Below are 18,795 nucleotides of genomic sequence, written 5' to 3'. Positions count from 1 at the left end.
TAGAAAGATACAGAAGAAAGAAAACCGTGTAAAATTATGGAACTATTTAAGGAATGTAAATACAACTATAAATATTTGAACCCCATCTGTACTGTAATGTAATTTGGTACAACACATTTCCTCGCTTCAGATTCAGATCTACTGTGTTTTTTGTTGTTGTTTTGTTTAGTTACGTTACGTGTGTAGGGGTGTCAAAAAGAGTGTGTTAATTTAAAGTTCAGATTAATGACCGCCCGTTACTTGGAAAGCCTGTACAGGGGGAATTCTAGTTGCAATGCAGCGGACATCAATGTCAACATTTAGCAGTAATACATTGAATAAGAATGCATATATTTACAATTTAAAAAAATGTGCAAAAAATCACAAGTTACTTCATGTAAAAGACTAGATCGCTCTTAATATGAAAAGAAAAACGCATTGAGCAGTCACCAACGTCTTACAAATGCAATTATGCCATCTAGTGGCAGAAAACTGACCTCAACACAAATCAATCACACTTGTTTTTACAGTACAGTACATTATTATTGAATTCCTGTATCAATGACTAAAAATGCAGCCTTATTTCCATTAGTTAATTTTTTTCCACTTTTTGGTTAATAACAGAATGAAAACTTTTCTAAAACTATTTTATTGTACATTTTATTGTACATAGGCCTATAGAACAGAAACAATGTTTGTGATTAATCGTGAGTTGAGCTACTGAAGTGATGTGATTAATGAAAATGAAAATGTGTAATTGACTGACACCCGTAGTTATGTTTGTTTGTGTTTAGAAGCCCTGCAATAATAATAATAATAATAATAATAATAATAATAATAATAATAATAATAATAATAATAATAATAATAATCCATCCATCTTCTTGACCTCTTATTCCTCACAAGGATCGCGGGGGGTGCTGGAGCCTACCTCAGCTGGCTTTGGGCAGTAGGCGGGGTACACCCTGAACTGGTTGCCAGCCAATCGCAGGGCGATTCGAACCCGAGTCCTCAGAACTGGGAGACGGACGTGCTAACCACCGTGCCGCCCAATAATAATAATAATAATAATAATAATAATAATAATAATAATAATAATAATAATAATAATAATAATAAACAGATTCTATGAGGCGTCCCTTTCACAAAACTGAAACATGCAAAGTCCATAACAGGCAGGCCGCAGCTGAGAGTTGAACCCAGAACCTCAGAACTATGAGACAGACATGGTAGGCCTAATCACTAGCTGCCACATGGAAGACACTTATTGCATTTGTTGCAATGTTATTATCCAGTGTTTTCTGAATGAATTACTATAATACAAACAACAACACATTTTGTCTCATCTCCCTTGCCTGATAATAAAAATTAGCCATTTGCAGTAATGTAGCTGAATGTTAATTGTGCACACAGGGATCGTTGACTTTTGGACATATGCCTCTGAAACATAATTCTTTTTAATAAGGCACTATGTTCTCAGTTTTAGTTTCGACCAAATAGCAACTGGACACTTTTCTTTGTGCTGGAAGAAAAGTTTCTTCTGCAGCGAGTTTAAACTAAGTGGAGTTAAACGCCGTGATTGGGACAAAGCGCTGGGATTTAATCCCATGTGGCGGGATTACTTTGTCTCTTTAGCCGGAATTTGTTGGCAGAGCTCCAGCGTTCACAGCTTCGCACTTTCACACGCAGGGGGGAACGCTTGCTGCTAGATACCACTGAGCACCAGGGGGCAGCAAGGAGCATGATGTCAGGGGTGGGTGAAAGGGGGTGGGAGGGTTGGGGGTCTTACCTTTGACCCCTTCCAGCAGGCTTTTTTGAGGGGGAACAAAACTATTTGGCCTGTGGCCCTTTTAGGAAAGGAGGGGAGAGAAATTCCAATGAATTAAATCCCAAGTCAAACGACACTTTGACAATCATTGAGTGATATCTTTGTAGTTTTAGGATGGTAACATTTTAAACCCTGCGATGGACTATTTTTCAAGTTCCATTATTTCCTTTGGGAGACATGGATGAATTGAACTGTGTTCATTCTGAGAGATTCCGCAGTATTCAGTACACGACTTTTTGATTTAACATCCCGCACTGTCGACTGAGCCACTATCATTCATAACAACTGGACACAGATTTTTTTTTTTAAGGATCTCTTCAGAAAACTGACATTGATTTTTGTTTGGCAAGCTTTGCAGGACAAGCTGATGATTAAGCTTCAACTTCCAGCTATTACATCATCATGTAAACACATCAACTATATCGGCACCAAAGTGGCCACCATGCGTGTGTTTGTCTGTAAATTTGGATAACAGCTGACCACGGAGAGGGCACAATATCATCTTTTTATGCCTTTTCCCAAGATGCAACGAAAGTCCACCAGGGACCTATCAGAGCTCGCAGCCATTCATTCATACCCGTCATATCATTTACAGAACAGTGTCCATTTAATGGTTTTAATGGTTGACACCATCGTAATACGTGCAATATGACTTCACCCTGTCTCCCTGTGTCAGTGTCAGCAAGTGCCCCCACTCTTTGGCCTCAAAGCTATCAGATTGCAGCTATTTGCCCCCCACCTCTACTTGTGCAAGCAAGATAATCCATCCTTCTTCCAGTGACCTATTTTTTAAACCGTTTTTTTTACATGATGAAACACAATCAAATATTATCATGGTTTCATATATAAACATACGGACTAAAAAGTACTGGGACATATGGCTGTGATGCCAACAAGTGGGCGCAAGTAGGGCTCTTGGACAGATTGTTTACAGTACGGTTGTGCTCATAAGTTCATATAAACTTGTACAACTTTACGTGCGCAAAAGTTAAACATCGCTTAATGACACAAAAATGCTATGAATAGTTACCAAACTTATCTCGATTCATGTCCACTTCAACCTCTAAAAATATAATAAAAAAAAAAAATCCACAGTATTTTGGATTTTATGGGCATTAAGCCTTTTTCAAACCATACAGTTGTGCTGAGAAGTTTACATACCGTACGTACAGTAAACTTGAGCACAATCGTGTAAAGAAGCAAATAATTTAAATGATAAATTTAATAAATTATAAATTTAATAAATTGGAAATAAATTAAGACATGTTAACATTCACTTTGGCAGGCCATGAAATGAGGTTAGATATGAATGAATGTCAAAAGCTGTTTTTTTTTTAGGGTTGTCATTACAGAACGCAAAATGCAGACCATATGTTGTCGCTCCCGATTTTGTTATTTCCATTCAAATCTCCACTCTCGCTCACATTCCGGTGTATGGCACCACTGGGAAAAGCGTCGAAGCAGGTGGCTCGGGTAATGTGCTTTTACAGATGCGATGTGAGATATGTTGCTTTTCTTTTTTTTTTTTTTTTCCAGCAAAGAGGAGAACATCCGCTCAATGTCAATGTTAAAGCACTTCAGCGCCGACCTCTCAATGCGCTGATCAAATCTCCCCTCCATAGAACCACCGCCTCTGATTTAATTCAAACACCGCACGTAGACAAACAGACTGAAGGTCACTTGTAATGGTCTCGGAAACCTTTCCCTTCACCATGACTACTTGCCGGCACCATCCGCCTCCCCTCCATTCAACACAACGGAGCCCCCCGCACCCCTCATCCTCTGCTCCCACCCGCCTTATTGTCCCTCAAACAAGAGCTCCGTATAAATAGGCATGTGACAGCTGACAAAAGCGCGGGCATCCGCAAAGTACACGGTCTCATTTTACACAAAGCTAATGACTCAATAAAGACTACCTCCTCAGAGCCGCTGACAATGAGGCCCTCCTTGGAGGGACCATTAAAAAGCTACTGTCTGTCCTCTAGTCCCATGAAGAGACGAATATCTTCCCCGAGGGACAAACACCTGAGGACATACTTTCATAACCTTCCTGACTATTGCGTTTGAAAAAAAAATGAGCATGTTGCGATTGAAGTCTTTGTTGTCGCACACGGTCCAATGTGCCTTGCGTCTGTTATGCAATTACGGTACAGTGCAACTTCCACGGTTGAGCACAATCTGTTCTGTGGTGCTATGGCAAATTTTCCCATCGGAAATAACATTGCATGAACCAATTTGGCCTCCACGCTAAAGTCGTCACTATCATAAAGATAGGCAATGCATTAATGGCTATTTTTTCAAACGTTTTTGACAACATACCAGAAAGATCAAAAATTACATCACACTTTTTCACCCAGTTTTGAGTGTTGTTGAAAATGAAATGCCCCACAAAGACGGTGCTGTACGTGAATGCACATTTACCAAATGGGATACTTTTCCTGATTGGTCCATTCATCAGGACCCTGGGCACCAGTCCTTGATTTTTTTTTTTCAAGGCGAACCAAACTCTCGTCGTCAGTCCGACCATTCGTCACGTTATTTTAATTAACCATGCTTCCGTCACCACTATTTTAGGACCAACAAGTTTTACTTCTTTCTGTCCGCTTTCATTTCTTTTACTTTAAAGAGTGAAATAAATTGAATTGATTGATTGATAACCTTTATCATTTTGGAGCATAACACAGATATGTTTTCAAAGTACCAGATTGTTTTAAAATGCAGATAAATAATGCATAATGTGATGGCACCCAAAATTCAACACAAGCACAGAAATACAAATGAAAACGGTTTCGCCGTTTCAGGATTTTTTTGCGGGGTACTGCTGCGTAGAATTCCCAACTGCATACTTATCAAGACACACCTACCAGAATGACAATTTTCCACTCCATTATGCACATCACATACACGGCGGACGGCCACTTACTTGCCAGCAGCACGTTGACAGTCCGGCTGGTCAAGGCTCCATGTGCGCTGGTGCTCACACAGCTGTAGCCTCCCTCCAGACCCCGAGGGGGCGCTCCACCCTCGGAGGAAAGGCGTAGGAGGAGGGAGCGGTCGTCGACATGCCGCCGGGCGTCGCTCCCTTCTGGAGAAAGGGGTTGGCCTTCATGCAGCCAGGTGATGTTGAGCGGCGTGTCGCTGGCCCCCAGGTTGCAGTCCAGCGTGGTGGGGGACCCCGGCTCCAACACTACATGGCTGGGACCGGCCCCGCAGCTCAGCTCCACTGAAACAGGCTTATCTGTGAATTGAGAAAGGGAATCATGAATGAATGAATGAATATTTACGGTGGTGTGATCATCACAAACAGTCAGAAAACTTTAGCCAGTCAGAAGTTGGAAGTAAGTAATTTCCGGAAAAGGCACAACGGTGAACAGATAAACGGATTAACTATATGTTAAACCTGCGAATATAATGCATAACGCGTAACTATCAGCCAATTTTCACCAATCAAGGACTGGAAGAAAGTCACAAAAGGCACAACAACAATTTGTAATCAATCCACGTGTAAACCGCAAGCAGATCACGGTTATTCGAAACTGTTTCGAAGTATCATGCATTGTTTGGACTTGTCGCTACACAATCCCGCCGTTCTGTAGCAACCATTTGATTAGTCTTCATTATAACTCAAGCATCACAATTTGTCCCTTCACTGATTAGATTATTGCTGTTTTTGGCTATCGGGCAATTTGTCATTTCATAGCAGGATGGAGTCAATAGTGCTGGCAGAACACACACACACACACACACACACACACACACACACACCAACACGCACGGATGGATTGGAGGGTGGCGCATTCCTGAGGTGGGCTATATCGCGAACAGAGAGGAGTCAAGCGAGGAAGCCGAGGAGGAGGAGAGGGAGGGGCTTTGGGAATGAAACGGGCACAGGCGCTTGGAAAGGATTTGGATGTCAGCAGCAGAACATTAAATTTAGAGAGGGCAAGTCCTGGCGGCAGAGGTGTTGTGAGATGACTCACTGAGAGCCTCCAAAGTGCCTCTGGAATGAGATTTTGCGAGTATTATCTATGAATATAGGAATTCTCTTCTCTTAATCCTATTTACGTATGAACTGACATGAACTGGAACACGTTCCAGGATAGAGGTTGAGACCAATTTCTTCAGATGTTGTTTCCGTTTATTCTTCATCAATAATACCTCGAATAGTAACTGTCCTGAAATTGATGCCTTTCCCAGTTAGTTGCGGTCATGTTTTGGTTCCATGTGGGTTAGGTTTTGTTTGGTTTTAGGTGTTTGTAGCGTTTTGTCCTGAGTTCTCTCCGTGTCTCATTATGATTAACCTTGTCCACCTGTGTGTGTCTTCCCTTCCTAGTATATGTGACCAATCAGTGCCCTCAGCCTATTGTTTCCCAGGTGTGTCTTATAAGTGTCTCGTTAGTGTTGTATTTAGTCAGTGGCGTTTGTTCACACGTGGTGGGAGCATTGTCTTGTCTTGTCCTGTTGTGGTGTGCTGTGTTAGTGGCGTTTGTCGCCAAGCCAAGGCAAGCCAAGCCAAGCCAAGTCTCTCACATCCAAGCCAAGTCTCTCCACGTCCGAGCCAAGTCATGGCGACCAGTCCGCTCGCGTCCCGTCCTGTCTTCTGCTTGTTCATAGTCAATAAAGTTACTCTCATTCCTGTCTGTCTCCTTGCATTGCTTTTCCGCCATTGGGTCCATCTCCCCTCATCCACTCGCTCCACATACCGTGACATTTGCAGGGTGAGTCAATGACATTGATAAATGATATCTTACAATTTTGATGAAAATTTAAAAAAATCACATTAATCATTGATAAAAACAAGTTTTTACTGATGAAAATGTGTAATTAAGTAAAATATCGCTTTAAGTTTCACTCAAATATAAGCAAATACATTTTTATTAAACATTGTTGTAGCTGATTTGAATTGAGTACAGACGTACATTATCGACAACAAAACCACCAGCCTTAGCGTGTGACTTTGTAGTTCCCACCAGTCAGCCTCTTTTTGAGATTCTTTGCATTTGTCCATAATATTCTGATATGTACTGTCTGGAAGACAACATTTCAAGAAACTAGCTTACGCTGATTTCTTTGGACTGAGTTTCAGTTTATAGCTCATAGGAAATACCTTGCTTTCTCAAAATAGTGACCGTCCCCCTAATTGACGCAATGATCCAATTGCTCTTCAACAAATAAATGTGTCCTTCTTTGCAACAGGAAAAAAAGTGTAACAAAATGTATTGTTCATACAGATCAGTAACAGATCACCACCACTCAAGATGGCTTCTTTAACAATAATTTGCATTCCAGCAGACTCCAACATGTGGTTGCTCCACAATGTTGTGTGACTTAAAGTAGCTATTTCTTTAAATTTATCCATAATAGTCCTTTTATAGTTGCATTTTGATTGTTATTACTTTTTTTTCCCAATGCATTTCAATGGGCATCAATTATAAGAATTTTTTTTTTAAATAGATTGGTCCATATTCTGGTCAGATGAGTGATCGGTTATCTTTTTTTTTTTTAAACTTGCTGATCGCGATCGGCTCCAAAAACCTGAATAAGTAAAGACCACTTTAGGCTAATTTCAAGCTCTAACATGTCCATCCATAAAGGTTTTAGAGGTTTCCCTCCTACCACACAGCTGATTCCAATGAACAGGATCCTCATCAGGCTTATGCAGTGCTTGCTGATGATCTGATCATATAAATCAGCTGTGTTGGGTAAGGGAAACATCTAAAACCTGCACGACTCCGGCCCTCAAAACTCAGTCCGAGTTTGCCCACACCTGCCATTTGTGAACACACATCATTCACATAATTTCCTACTTTGCCTTTAAATGAATTGTGTCTGACCTTCATAGTTCAGTTGGTTTATTTCCCCCACTTTTTGAGAGTGCTTCTTAATTTAGTTCGGTTGAAAACACGAGCATGGCAGAGACAGAAAGAAAAGGAGGGGGGATGAGGATCTTGGGATAAAAGGTCCTAATGACTGAAGTGGGAGATAAAAAGGAGCCGAAGACTCAATATCTGTGACAGGCAGCCAAAATGTGATTGGTTTTCATAAGGAGTGAGGCTAAGACAGGTAAAATGGACTGCGCTGGAATTGCTTTAAAAGTCCATTTAAACGCACACATCGTGATGTTTAAAGCTACTATCTTCATGTGCTTGTAAGACAGCCAGCCAGGTCGTTAGGTTTGCTGCACCCAGCCCATACATTTTCAACCATTACAGCATCTTCATTCATTATGCACCAACAGCTGTTATATTATCTCAACTTGGAGGAGGCGCTTGCATCAAATTTCCTAAAAATTACTAATTTATTGATCCACATAAATGAATCGGCTGCTCTCTCTACCCGAGATGGATGGTCTGATTTATTTTATGGCCTATTCAGGAGGGGGAAATGAATCTTTATGAGAAATTGTGACACTTCTGTCTCTTGTTCCTCGTTTATCTTTGAACGGAATTATATTGTTTTTGCATAATCCATTGTCAATTTATTATACAAACAGTTTTCACAGCGGATAAGAGTGGAACATTAAAAAGAACGGAAGATCGGGGAAGACCATAAATTCCAATTGGAACCAATTTTGGCCTTCTTCTGTGTGGGGGTATTAAAAAAGCCTTGAGATTGGGACAGACGATTAGAAGAGGACCTGAACAAGGTGGAACAAAACACTGAGCATGATAATGGCTTGTCTCCCCTTTCAGTTTAACCCTCTCTATACATCATATATTTAAATTGCATCTCTGCCAAACACGACATGTTTTGAGATCTGAGAAAGGTACATCTGATTTTTATTTTGGGTCATCGAGTCCTCACTTCATGGCAAGGAATATAATGGAGTAGAAGAAATGTGAGCTACTTGCACCTCGACCAGAACCACCAAAATCACATTACACCTTCTACACCACAACTTAGACCTTCCTTTAGCTGGTCTAATGTCTAGGCTACTTTCTATCAGCAAAATGTCAGGTCCTCCAGAAATTTCCCTTGGTCCACCAGAATGCCCAGAGAAGCGCTGCCAAATTCCCAAACACAGTACGTGCGGCAGGAAAATGAAGATACACATGTACCTGTCTATGAAAGTATAGCCCATTATGTTACTTGTATGGCCTAATTCGAAAGACAAATTGATCACTTGATGTTTTTTATCGTTTTTGTACTTGTTGTTTTTTATCGTTTTTGTACTTGAACGTTCCCCTTGTTGTCTTACTAAAGCACAAATTATTGTAAAACAGTCAAATGTTCTCCATGTAATTCATATCTTTGTTGTTGGAAGCATTAAGTGAGCAAAAAAAAAAAAAGTTACTTTAGTCATTATACAAATTAATTAGCCGATTAATGCTGCTGTTTTAGTTGGCAACAGATTCAAAATAAGCGCAGCAGCATTTATGTACAGTATAATAACGGTACCACAAAAATAACAATTTGGAATTATCTGGGTTGTAAGGTTTTTTTTTTTTTTTTTTTTTTTTTTTTTTTTAATGTGGCCAGCAAGTTTTATCTATCTATCTATCTCAAATGAAACATAAAACTGCGATCTACTAGCTGAAGATAAATGAGCCTATAAATGAACAATTCTCAAACAATAAAATAAACTAAACATGATAATATATAATTGGATAAATCTGCTCTTTGAAGTGAGAAACTTCTAGGAGGGATGAGACAATTGTCATCCAGGAGGGGCTCAGATCAGTATTGTGGGGATCCAGATGAAGCGGCTCGGGCATCAGATCAGAATCCCTGACGTGTTCAGGGTACATCCTGCGGGGAGGAGGCCCCAGCGTCGGCCCAGGACACACAGGCGAGACTATGTCTGAGTCCTGGGTGTCCTGGGAACGCTTTAGGATTATCCTGGAGAAGCTGGACGAAGTGGCTGGGGAGAGGGAAGTCCAGGCTTCCATATTTAAGATGCTGTGCCCGTGATCGACCCCGGATAAGCGTAAAATGGATGGACAGAAGGACAGCAGTCTCAAGAAACATTGGAAGGTGAATGATATGCAAGGAACACCGATTTGAATCAACGTTCGCTGTTTCATCAGAATGTTTTTATAGAACTACTCAAAGAATAGTGTCATTTTGTATTAAAATGACCGTTCCCTGATTTTTTTTGCACGTTTAATGAGGACAATTTTGAGATTGTTTTGAGTTCTACAGTTCTATCACTGTATCAATATATTATTGCAATATCATATCGTGAGTTACGACGTGGAATCTATACATCCCTCCTATACCACATTCTATAAAACTACTCATTTACTTTGCAAACACATTCTCCACACACGCATGAACACGATGTCCTGAATCTCTCTCTCTTTCTCTTTGTTGCTCTGGTGTTGGATTAATTACGTTAATGGGAGATGGAATTTTTCCCTTGATTAAATGAGGCCTGACCCCCTGCCGTCACGTCCTGATGAAGAGGCTGGGTAATCCACAGAAAGGCTGCACGATGCTCTCACACGAAGAAACACAAACACACACAAAGCACGTCATGGAGACAACATATGCAGTACATGCATCATTCCAAACTCAACCCAGGGCACTCATCGAAAGAGGATTTCAGAGGCGCATACGATCTTGTACAACACTCCATGGCTCCTCATCCCCATTCCAAATGCAGTAATAAGGTCTCATTAAGTCATTAAAACAACCATTACCCAGCTCAATGAGAACTTGGAAAAAGGCCTATATGTGTTATGGGCAGTACGTGACGAAACAGAAAGAGAATGTGCCAGAAACTGAGGCCGTCAAAGCAACCTCCACAACTTTTGCTTGGTCTTTTTTCCTGAAAATGTGGTTTTGCTAGTCAAATCCATGGTGGTGGTATATAAATATAAAATCATACGAAGTAACTGTCAAATACTTATTGTCCTAGAGTAAGTGTATCATGTTAAATAAGACCAATAAAAAGAGCACTGTTTAACCTAGATAACATACTGTGATTGACATGCCCTACTAGAAACCACCTGGGGCTCAAACACTGCATATTCACACGTACATTCCAGAAAGCTTTATATGCCCTGATTTTGTGAATATAAGAAAACCACACACACACACACACACAAGCAGTATATTGGTTAACAAAGCCATTAAAGTGCATGTATACCCTCTCGATAAGTGCCAGCATCCCTCAAGGATACAGCGCAGTGGCGAGGCGGGTGCAGAATGGTGGGGGTCCCTTAAGGACTCATTTGGCCATTTTACACTCAACAAGAGAGGAATTGCTAAAAAAGGGCACGGTGCACTTTAGCAAATCTGTAATGAATTATTCTAATGGCACTGTGCCAACAAGTTTGTAGATAACCAAATTGTAACAAGATATCGCTGAATCAAAAAACTAGGTAAAGGCAAAATATATATATATATATATATATATATATATATATATATATATATATATATATATATATATATATATATATATATATATATATATATAAATGTGTGTGTGTGTGTGTTTAATTTTCATCCCAAATGGAATAATTGAAATTGCATTGACAAAATAAATGCTGATTTATTCATTGTTAAACCTCACTAGTAAAATGGGTACCAATGTGGAAGTTACTTGGTGCTAGGCCGAATTTATAGGGAGCGGCTGATAAGTATGGATGGTGGCTGTAAAGACTCAAAAAGGCTCAATATAAGACAAACCTTATCTCGTCCATATAAGTGTGCCTCTCTTAATTGTCCCACAGGTTAAATAAAGTTTTCTGAAAATGAATAAAAGACACAAGGACATGTGACAAACTACTGTTATGAAGATGATCATAAAATGTATTCACGCAAATATTTTATACTACTTTTACATGAAATTCAGCATTCCTCCCAATACGGAGTGGCTATGTAACACAGCTGTTTCGGTTGCAAGTCAAATTTTCATAAAATGACACAAATAATCTGTAAGTTAAAAGTGTTGTGATAGTTAGTCCCTTTCTGTTAATGACTCGAGTTCTTCAAAAGGTTTTAGGAAGCAGAAACCAAAGAGAAACTGGGAGGAAGGTGCGGGGGGTAGTTCAATGAGAGTGACACTGCCAAGTGAATATTCCACTGGGTCAGGCTCACTGTTAACACACAACCCATGGACCCCCCCCAGTGACCCCAGGCGAGACCAAAGCTCAGGTTTCGGCAAGCCTCTAAAGTGGAACCATACCTAATGTGTGCAGTGATTTCAAGCACATCAAGATGGCTTCAAATATTCACCATTAGCACTTTAAACAGCTTTGCTTTTATGTTAAGACATCGGGTCTGCCAGTTTGCCAAGTAGCAAGTTAACTTCCATAACGTGTTGCTCTTTTAATCATTTTGATATTAAGGACCAAAAGTAAAGACATTAGCTTTAGGTTTAAACGCTAACTACGGTGATTAAACGATGAGTAGCTAGTAGGGCATGTAGCTAGTGTGACCAGATTTTGAAAGTTAAAAACCAGGACACTACAATATTACTTAAAATCAAAAATACAATCAATTCTCAACATAAAAAATTTTAATCCCTAGTCAACCTGGTGACCAGTGGTTGTTTTATTAATTGACATTACTTTAGCTAATGCTAAATGCTATCTTGGTTGACAGTTCAACAGCGCCAAACAAATTGTGTTGTTTACCTCGTGATGCTCCCGCATTGTAACAATGGAAATATACTGCCAGAGAAGCTCACCTTGGGTTGGGTCTGACCGCATTAGGCTAGTAGAAATACATTTCCCATGGTTCCTATACAAAGAAGCAGGAAGTAGTTCTAGTTTCCGTATGACGAAAACGTGCCTGTTAGCGATTAGATGAGAATGATAATGTAAACGTATATATGTGAAAGTAAATAGAAAAGAATTTAACAGACAAATTAGGCTCAAAACTGAGACGCACTGTCTCAGTAAAACGGGACATCTGATCACCCTAATTTTGGTGATTATTTCACATTTGGCATCTTTTAATCATTTCTATCCAGGTCAGACCAAAATGTTAACCTTAGCCTCAATTCAACAATGTTTTGTATATAAGTAAAATGACATAATTTGTAATGTTGCGACCAGTCTTCCCCAAAGTCTGCTAGGATAGACTCCTCTCACCCTGATGAGGACTGTTACCAAATAAATAAATAAAAATTAAATAAATGGATGGACAATTATGTATCTTTTGTACTAACTCATGGCACTCAAAACTTTTCGTCTATAAAAACATCCAATCTTCGCTCCTGTGTTGGATCTTGTTGGATCTGCAACGCTCCAAACAGAGGAGTGAATGTTTCCCCTGAAGTCGCTGTGAGGCTATGATTCACTCAACAATGTGAACAGCTGCCCTATCAGGAGCACAGACATTCCAGCTGCATTTCCTCCCATGACGAAACTTCAATGCGCTTCTCACAGCGACTCATCTTCCCGCGAACACGTCGACAACTGCTGGGAGTCGCCACGAAGAACATCTTACACTCTCAAAGATGACCAATCCGACTGGCAGTGCATACTGCATGAAAAAAATTAGACACTTTTCCAAGTACTCGTGTTCTTTGTTTGCATGTTTTAGAAGCACTTTGTTTCTTGCTGGTGACACAAATACAGGGTGGTAATCAAAATATTAACTGTGTTTAACACTCTTTATTCCTTTATATGCTGTAAACTACGATAGAATTAAGTGTATTGTGATTTTTGCTTTTGTTGTAGCAAATGGGTGTACTGAAACTAATCAGGGCGCTGCGAAAAACCTCTATAGACTCTCTAGCTGGCTCAGAATGCAGCTAGTCGAATGCTGACGAAAATTTCTTCTGCACTTGCTTCACTGCTCTAGCTTAAAATTCAGATATCAATTACTAGCCACTTGAAAGTTGCTCCGGTTTAAAAATCAGGTATGGAAAAGACCTGCAGAGTAAATGTAGAATTAGCGAAAAAGATGGTTGTGGATATTCTCATTCATTTTCAGGCCATTGAATTGATTGCTTTAAGATATTTAGCCTCTATCGTCATCACCTCATCACCTTCATCAGTTCTTGCAACAAACAACAAAAACACCGTCCCCAGTGACTGCAGAGGCAGCTCAACTACCTTTTTACAAATGAATGTTGTTGGGGGTTTTTTTGGGGGGGGTTTTTGCATTCCAAAAGAATTGTACCATTCGTGGTTGGGGTGTGTATAAACTAATGACGACTGGTCGAATGAGAGGCGAACCGTCTTCTAAGACAAACAGAGCAGTCAAGTTGCGATCAATTCAATGCCCTGAGAACAAAGGAAAACTAATGAAAGATCGAGGAATGACACCATGGATGGAAATGTCATGGGTTATCCCTTGGCTTGAGCCACACATAAAATGAGTGAAATAGTCATCCTCGTTGACAAATACAACCTTCTTGAAAACGCTGCAAACCCCTGACGGTTAACCATGGATTGCGTAATGAAACACAAGGCTGATTTTACGTGTGCAGCACACCACACAGCATGTATTTTATGTCATCTGAGTAATTAATTGGCCTACTTATGCCTTGCGGAAGGGCACATTCTGATGTGCTCAAACTGTGGCGGGCTCATGCATCCCCATTGAGTGGATGTGTGTGGGAACCAGAACGTAAGTGGACAGAGGGGAAGCTAAAGAATGAGGGTGTGGGGGGAGTACCGCTGCCCTCCTTCATACCTCCTGCTCTATGTACAGTGCTCATTCATGCCTGCCTGGCGTCAGCCAATCACAGAGAGGCGGGGCCCCTCTTGAATGGGGGGCCTCCCAGAAGCATGGGGCCTCCTCATGGCCATGACAAGCACCGAAAAGTCATGCTCAAACTAATTTAGACCTGATCAGTGATTATCCAGCAAAGGTAGCAAACCTAATGAATATGCAGTAGGTAAAACTGACATTTAAATGTATTTAATAAAAAGCCCCAAAGGGGTATACGAGTTACAAAGATAAGCGAAAACATATGAGCATAGATTCAAAAAGGACGAATCCACCTCTTCTCCTTCTTGTTGCTGCTCACCGAGGTGACATGCACGGACTTAATAATGCCTCCGTGCATCTCGCCCCAGAATGATAAATGAGGCTGCGGTGTGACATGCCGAATGCGCCACTAGGGAACGTATAGCAGTGACGGATCAACATTTCCACTTTTATTATTCACAGTATTGCATCTGCATGCGCGTGACCACCTGCAGCTGAGCTCCTCCTGTACAAATAACTAATTCCCAAGTCATTACTTTATATCAGGCTCTGGCCATGCTCATTTAAGTGTCTTACTCCCCAGGAAAATAAATAAATAAATAAATAAAATAAAATAATTCCTTGCAGCTAAATGCGGGTGTGTGAATGTCAGGGTAGTCAATGTCGAGCGCATATGGTTCTAGCACCGCATGTGCAATTCAATTGTTTGCTTGGTGAAGCTTTGTAAGATAGAAGCGAGATCGGAAGGAAAAGCAAGGAAGAGGCTGCTGTATCATTTGACATGTAGCGGAAAAAAAATGCAGAGATGTCATGTATTTTTAGGTTTCAGTGTACTTGAGGAGGCGGCTATGGTACTCACTATGGTATTCACTGACATTTTTTTTCAGTTAGAAATATACGGTAGGTACAGTGACACAAAGACAAAGCAGATCCTACCTTGGGCCAGCTAAGAGTCTTAATTGTTTGCTTTTGTACTCTGTGAATTTGTGCTCTGTGAATTTTCAACACTGGAAACCTTCCAAAGGAAGAAGAAGAAATTTGTGGAAATAAATGAAAGTTTGGTCCTTAGTAGAGAACTTAAATATGGTTATAGTTTGGGGAAATGAATGGCCCTTTTAACAACATACATACATCCATTTTCTTGACCACCTCACAAGGGTCGTGGGGGTGCTGGCGCCTATCTCAGCTGGCTCTGGGCAGTAGGCGGGGGACACCCTGGACTGGTTGCCAGCCAATCGCAGGGCACACAGAGATGAACAACCATCCACACACACAAGCACAACTAGGGACAATTCGGAGCGCCCAATTAACCTGCCAAGCATGTCTTTGGAATGTGGGAGGAGACCGGAGTACCCGGAGAAGACCCACGCGGGCACACTCCACCCAGGAAGGCTGGAGCCTGGACTCAAACCGGAGTCCTCAGAACTGTGAGGCGGACGAGCTAACCACTCAACAAATTCTTTTTTTTTTTTTTTATTTTATAATGTACCACCGTTTGGTATCTATTTAAGGTAAAACTATTCATCCTGGAATATGATACCTTTCCATTAAATTACACACAATTACCAATTAATTCCAAATAATAAACTCCCATTCATTTCCATTTACTCTCACAATTCCCACGGTAAATTTTCAATTTGGAATATTTCTAAAATTAGCCATCGTAATCTCCCATTTCTAAGAAATTTCCCTCCCGTTTGCAACCCTAATAAAAATTATCATTTGTCTGGGAAAAAAAACAAAAAACACTCTCCATCTGGTCCAGAATGCAGCTAGGAAAAAAAACAAAAAACAAAAAACACTCTCCATCTGGTCCAGAATGCATCTACTTGATGTCGAGAAGAACCAGGATTGCACATCCTTTGAGGTATGCAGTATTTTGTCCACTGTCCAGATTGACAGACACACAGAGATGGGAAATCCAGGTCCAGAAAGTAAAAACCACAGGTTGGCTTTGGCTACAGGTGCTTGTAGCTGCTTGCAGGTAAACGAGGTCATTATGAGAAGCACTTGTGGATAAAGCCGAACTCTGGCAGGGTTTTCACTTTCTTGACCTGGTTTTGTCATCTATGCAGATGTATATACAGGTGTTTTGGAATAGCAGGATAATGTTCTGTGCTCTGCTCTGTAATCACCAGCCCTCCCAAAAATCTGTCCTTAAAGTACAGTATAAAAGTTTTTTGTTTTTTTTTACAGTAAATCTGAAGATTTTGGTGGTCGTGTAACATATTTCCCCCCCCTTAAAACATGTGTCACAAGTGACCAAGATTTATTCGACCCACAGTAGGTAAAGCAATGGAAGATGAATCTTGTCTAACCAGCAGCAAAGTCTACGTTTTTACTTCCTTGTAAGCTACATCAGCAGACTCAGCACTTTCAAAGAGGGCTGGCAACCAGAACGCCGTTGCCATTGTTGTTTTGCCACTCTTTCACAATGAACAATTGCAGTGTGAAAAGGGCTTTACAACTCTCCTTTTAAGTGTAATAGTGTACATTTATACTCCTATAAAGCTATACAAAAAAAAAACTCATAACTTATGTGTATCATCTTCCAATACTATAATAGTTTATTTCTGGGAGTGAATGTGGTGGTTCTTATATTATCGTTTACACTGCATTATTACACATTCTTTCCCAATCGCTGGAGATGATGTGCCCTCTGACGCCATTTTTTGGGGGGTTCAAAACGGGCTGCACAGTAAAAATGAAATCCCCACTGGGCAAAATTCCATGCAAAGACAAGACATTTTGGTTCTACTATAAAGTTTTGGTCAAAGATTTAAGCTGTAAAGTTGCAACCACTGTTGAATCACTTAATTAAAAAGCCACAACGAAATTATCAGTTTCAATCACCCCACTATCAGCTCCACTATACAAATACAGCATACCTACTGTAGCCTATATGCGCGATGCAGCAATTGAAGGCGAGTGAATAAGGTTGTTTGACAAATACACATTAGTACAGCGCATACAATAAATACTGAAGAGGAGCGTTAGAACATGGAAAAAAGGATTTATATAACTAAACGTGTTTTGGCCTTGGTCATAGGCAACAATGATATTTCATAAGATGACGACTAAGTGATATGTACTTGCTGTAAACACAGCTCCACTATACAAATACAAATACAAAACCGTCTTTGTGTGTAAGATGATATGAGGAGAACAAGGCAGGGAGATGTCAAATACCAAATGAAAAGATTTCCACTCGTACAAATATTGCTTTTCTTTCTTTGCTATTTAAACGAATGAATCCAAGGAGACGGGAATTCAAGTTTGAGTTTAGAATGAGAACGACTTTATTAACAAGGTCTTTGCTCAAAATATTGCTGGAGCCCTTCTCGGGATATTAGGTCAATATCCAATCGTGTATTAATTGCACTTCAAGGACAAACCTCAAATGCCTAGATAACTCGAAAAAAACAATATTTCAACTTCTTGTCAGAGATAAAATGATCTTGTAAAGCAAACATTATTAGTGTTCATTAAAAAAGGCTTTTTTTACATGTTCTTTCGTCAGCAAGTGCTGCTGTTTTGGTTAGCAACTGAGTTTCAACTGTGAGCAACAACTAGATGCATTGGGGAGGTAAGCGCAAAAGCGCAAAGCGCAAAAGAAAATGAGTGGCTGATGGATTTGTTGAACTTTTCTACAACTTGACAGTACCACAGTAATATGAGACACATATAAATCCAAACTCAATTCCCCAAATTATATCACATTAACACCCGGATATGCGGTGTCAGGGGAAAGCGAACATTTCTCCGAAACGAGTTAAACATTTTTCTTCCCGCTATCTATTCAATAACCCCAACTGAGGTAAAGATCTGTAAGACCGCGACGGGAGACGAGATCAGAAAATCGAAACGTCTCCAAGCTGCCATGTAAGGCGGATCACAGCAGCGGGGGAGGCATTCGTGCAGCATGACCTCACTCAAACCCTATGAGAAGCACGTAAAAGGCGACCTCAGCTCAACTAAGTATGACCACCACGTCAGTGAAATGATAGCCAGGCTTTAAAATAAGGATGTGAGTAAGACCTACATGGATTAAAAGCTATTTATTTATGGAAGCATTACTTATCCAGGTAAGGCAAGAGATCCTCATTTGCAATTTCACTCTGGCTGGAGACAGCAGATTAACATAAAAATATTCGTTCTTAGCCATGAACCAGCTATTCCTTTTTAACCATAAACCAATATTGCATAGAAGTTTTAAAAAATAATAATAATAAATAAAAAAAATAAATAAAAAAAAAAAAGGAAATGAAGTTGAAAATTTAAAAAAATCAATAAAAAAAAATCAATGTGGACTCCATAAATTAGGGATTTGACGTAGGTTTTAGGGTTTATATAATTAGGATAGGGCGGCACGG

General features: G+C 40.2%; 1 protein-coding gene across 3 annotated transcripts in view; it reads right to left on the bottom strand.

Annotated features, from left to right (window-relative positions):
* Positions 1–18,795, bottom strand: part of igdcc4 (immunoglobulin superfamily, DCC subclass, member 4) — a 61,842-nt gene that overhangs the window by 25,378 nt on the left and 17,669 nt on the right. For all 3 annotated transcript variants that reach the window (XM_077519782.1, XM_077519783.1, XM_077519784.1), the window contains exon 2: positions 4,731–5,045. In XM_077519782.1, coding sequence (XP_077375908.1) covers positions 4,731–5,045 — 315 coding nt within the window. The remainder of the gene's footprint in view (positions 1–4,730; positions 5,046–18,795) is intronic.

This window comes from Festucalex cinctus, chromosome 4 (assembly GCF_051991245.1).
Source record: "Festucalex cinctus isolate MCC-2025b chromosome 4, RoL_Fcin_1.0, whole genome shotgun sequence".
NCBI classification, from domain to species: domain Eukaryota; kingdom Metazoa; phylum Chordata; class Actinopteri; order Syngnathiformes; family Syngnathidae; genus Festucalex; species Festucalex cinctus.
This window is presented reverse-complemented; position numbering and strand designations above follow the sequence as displayed.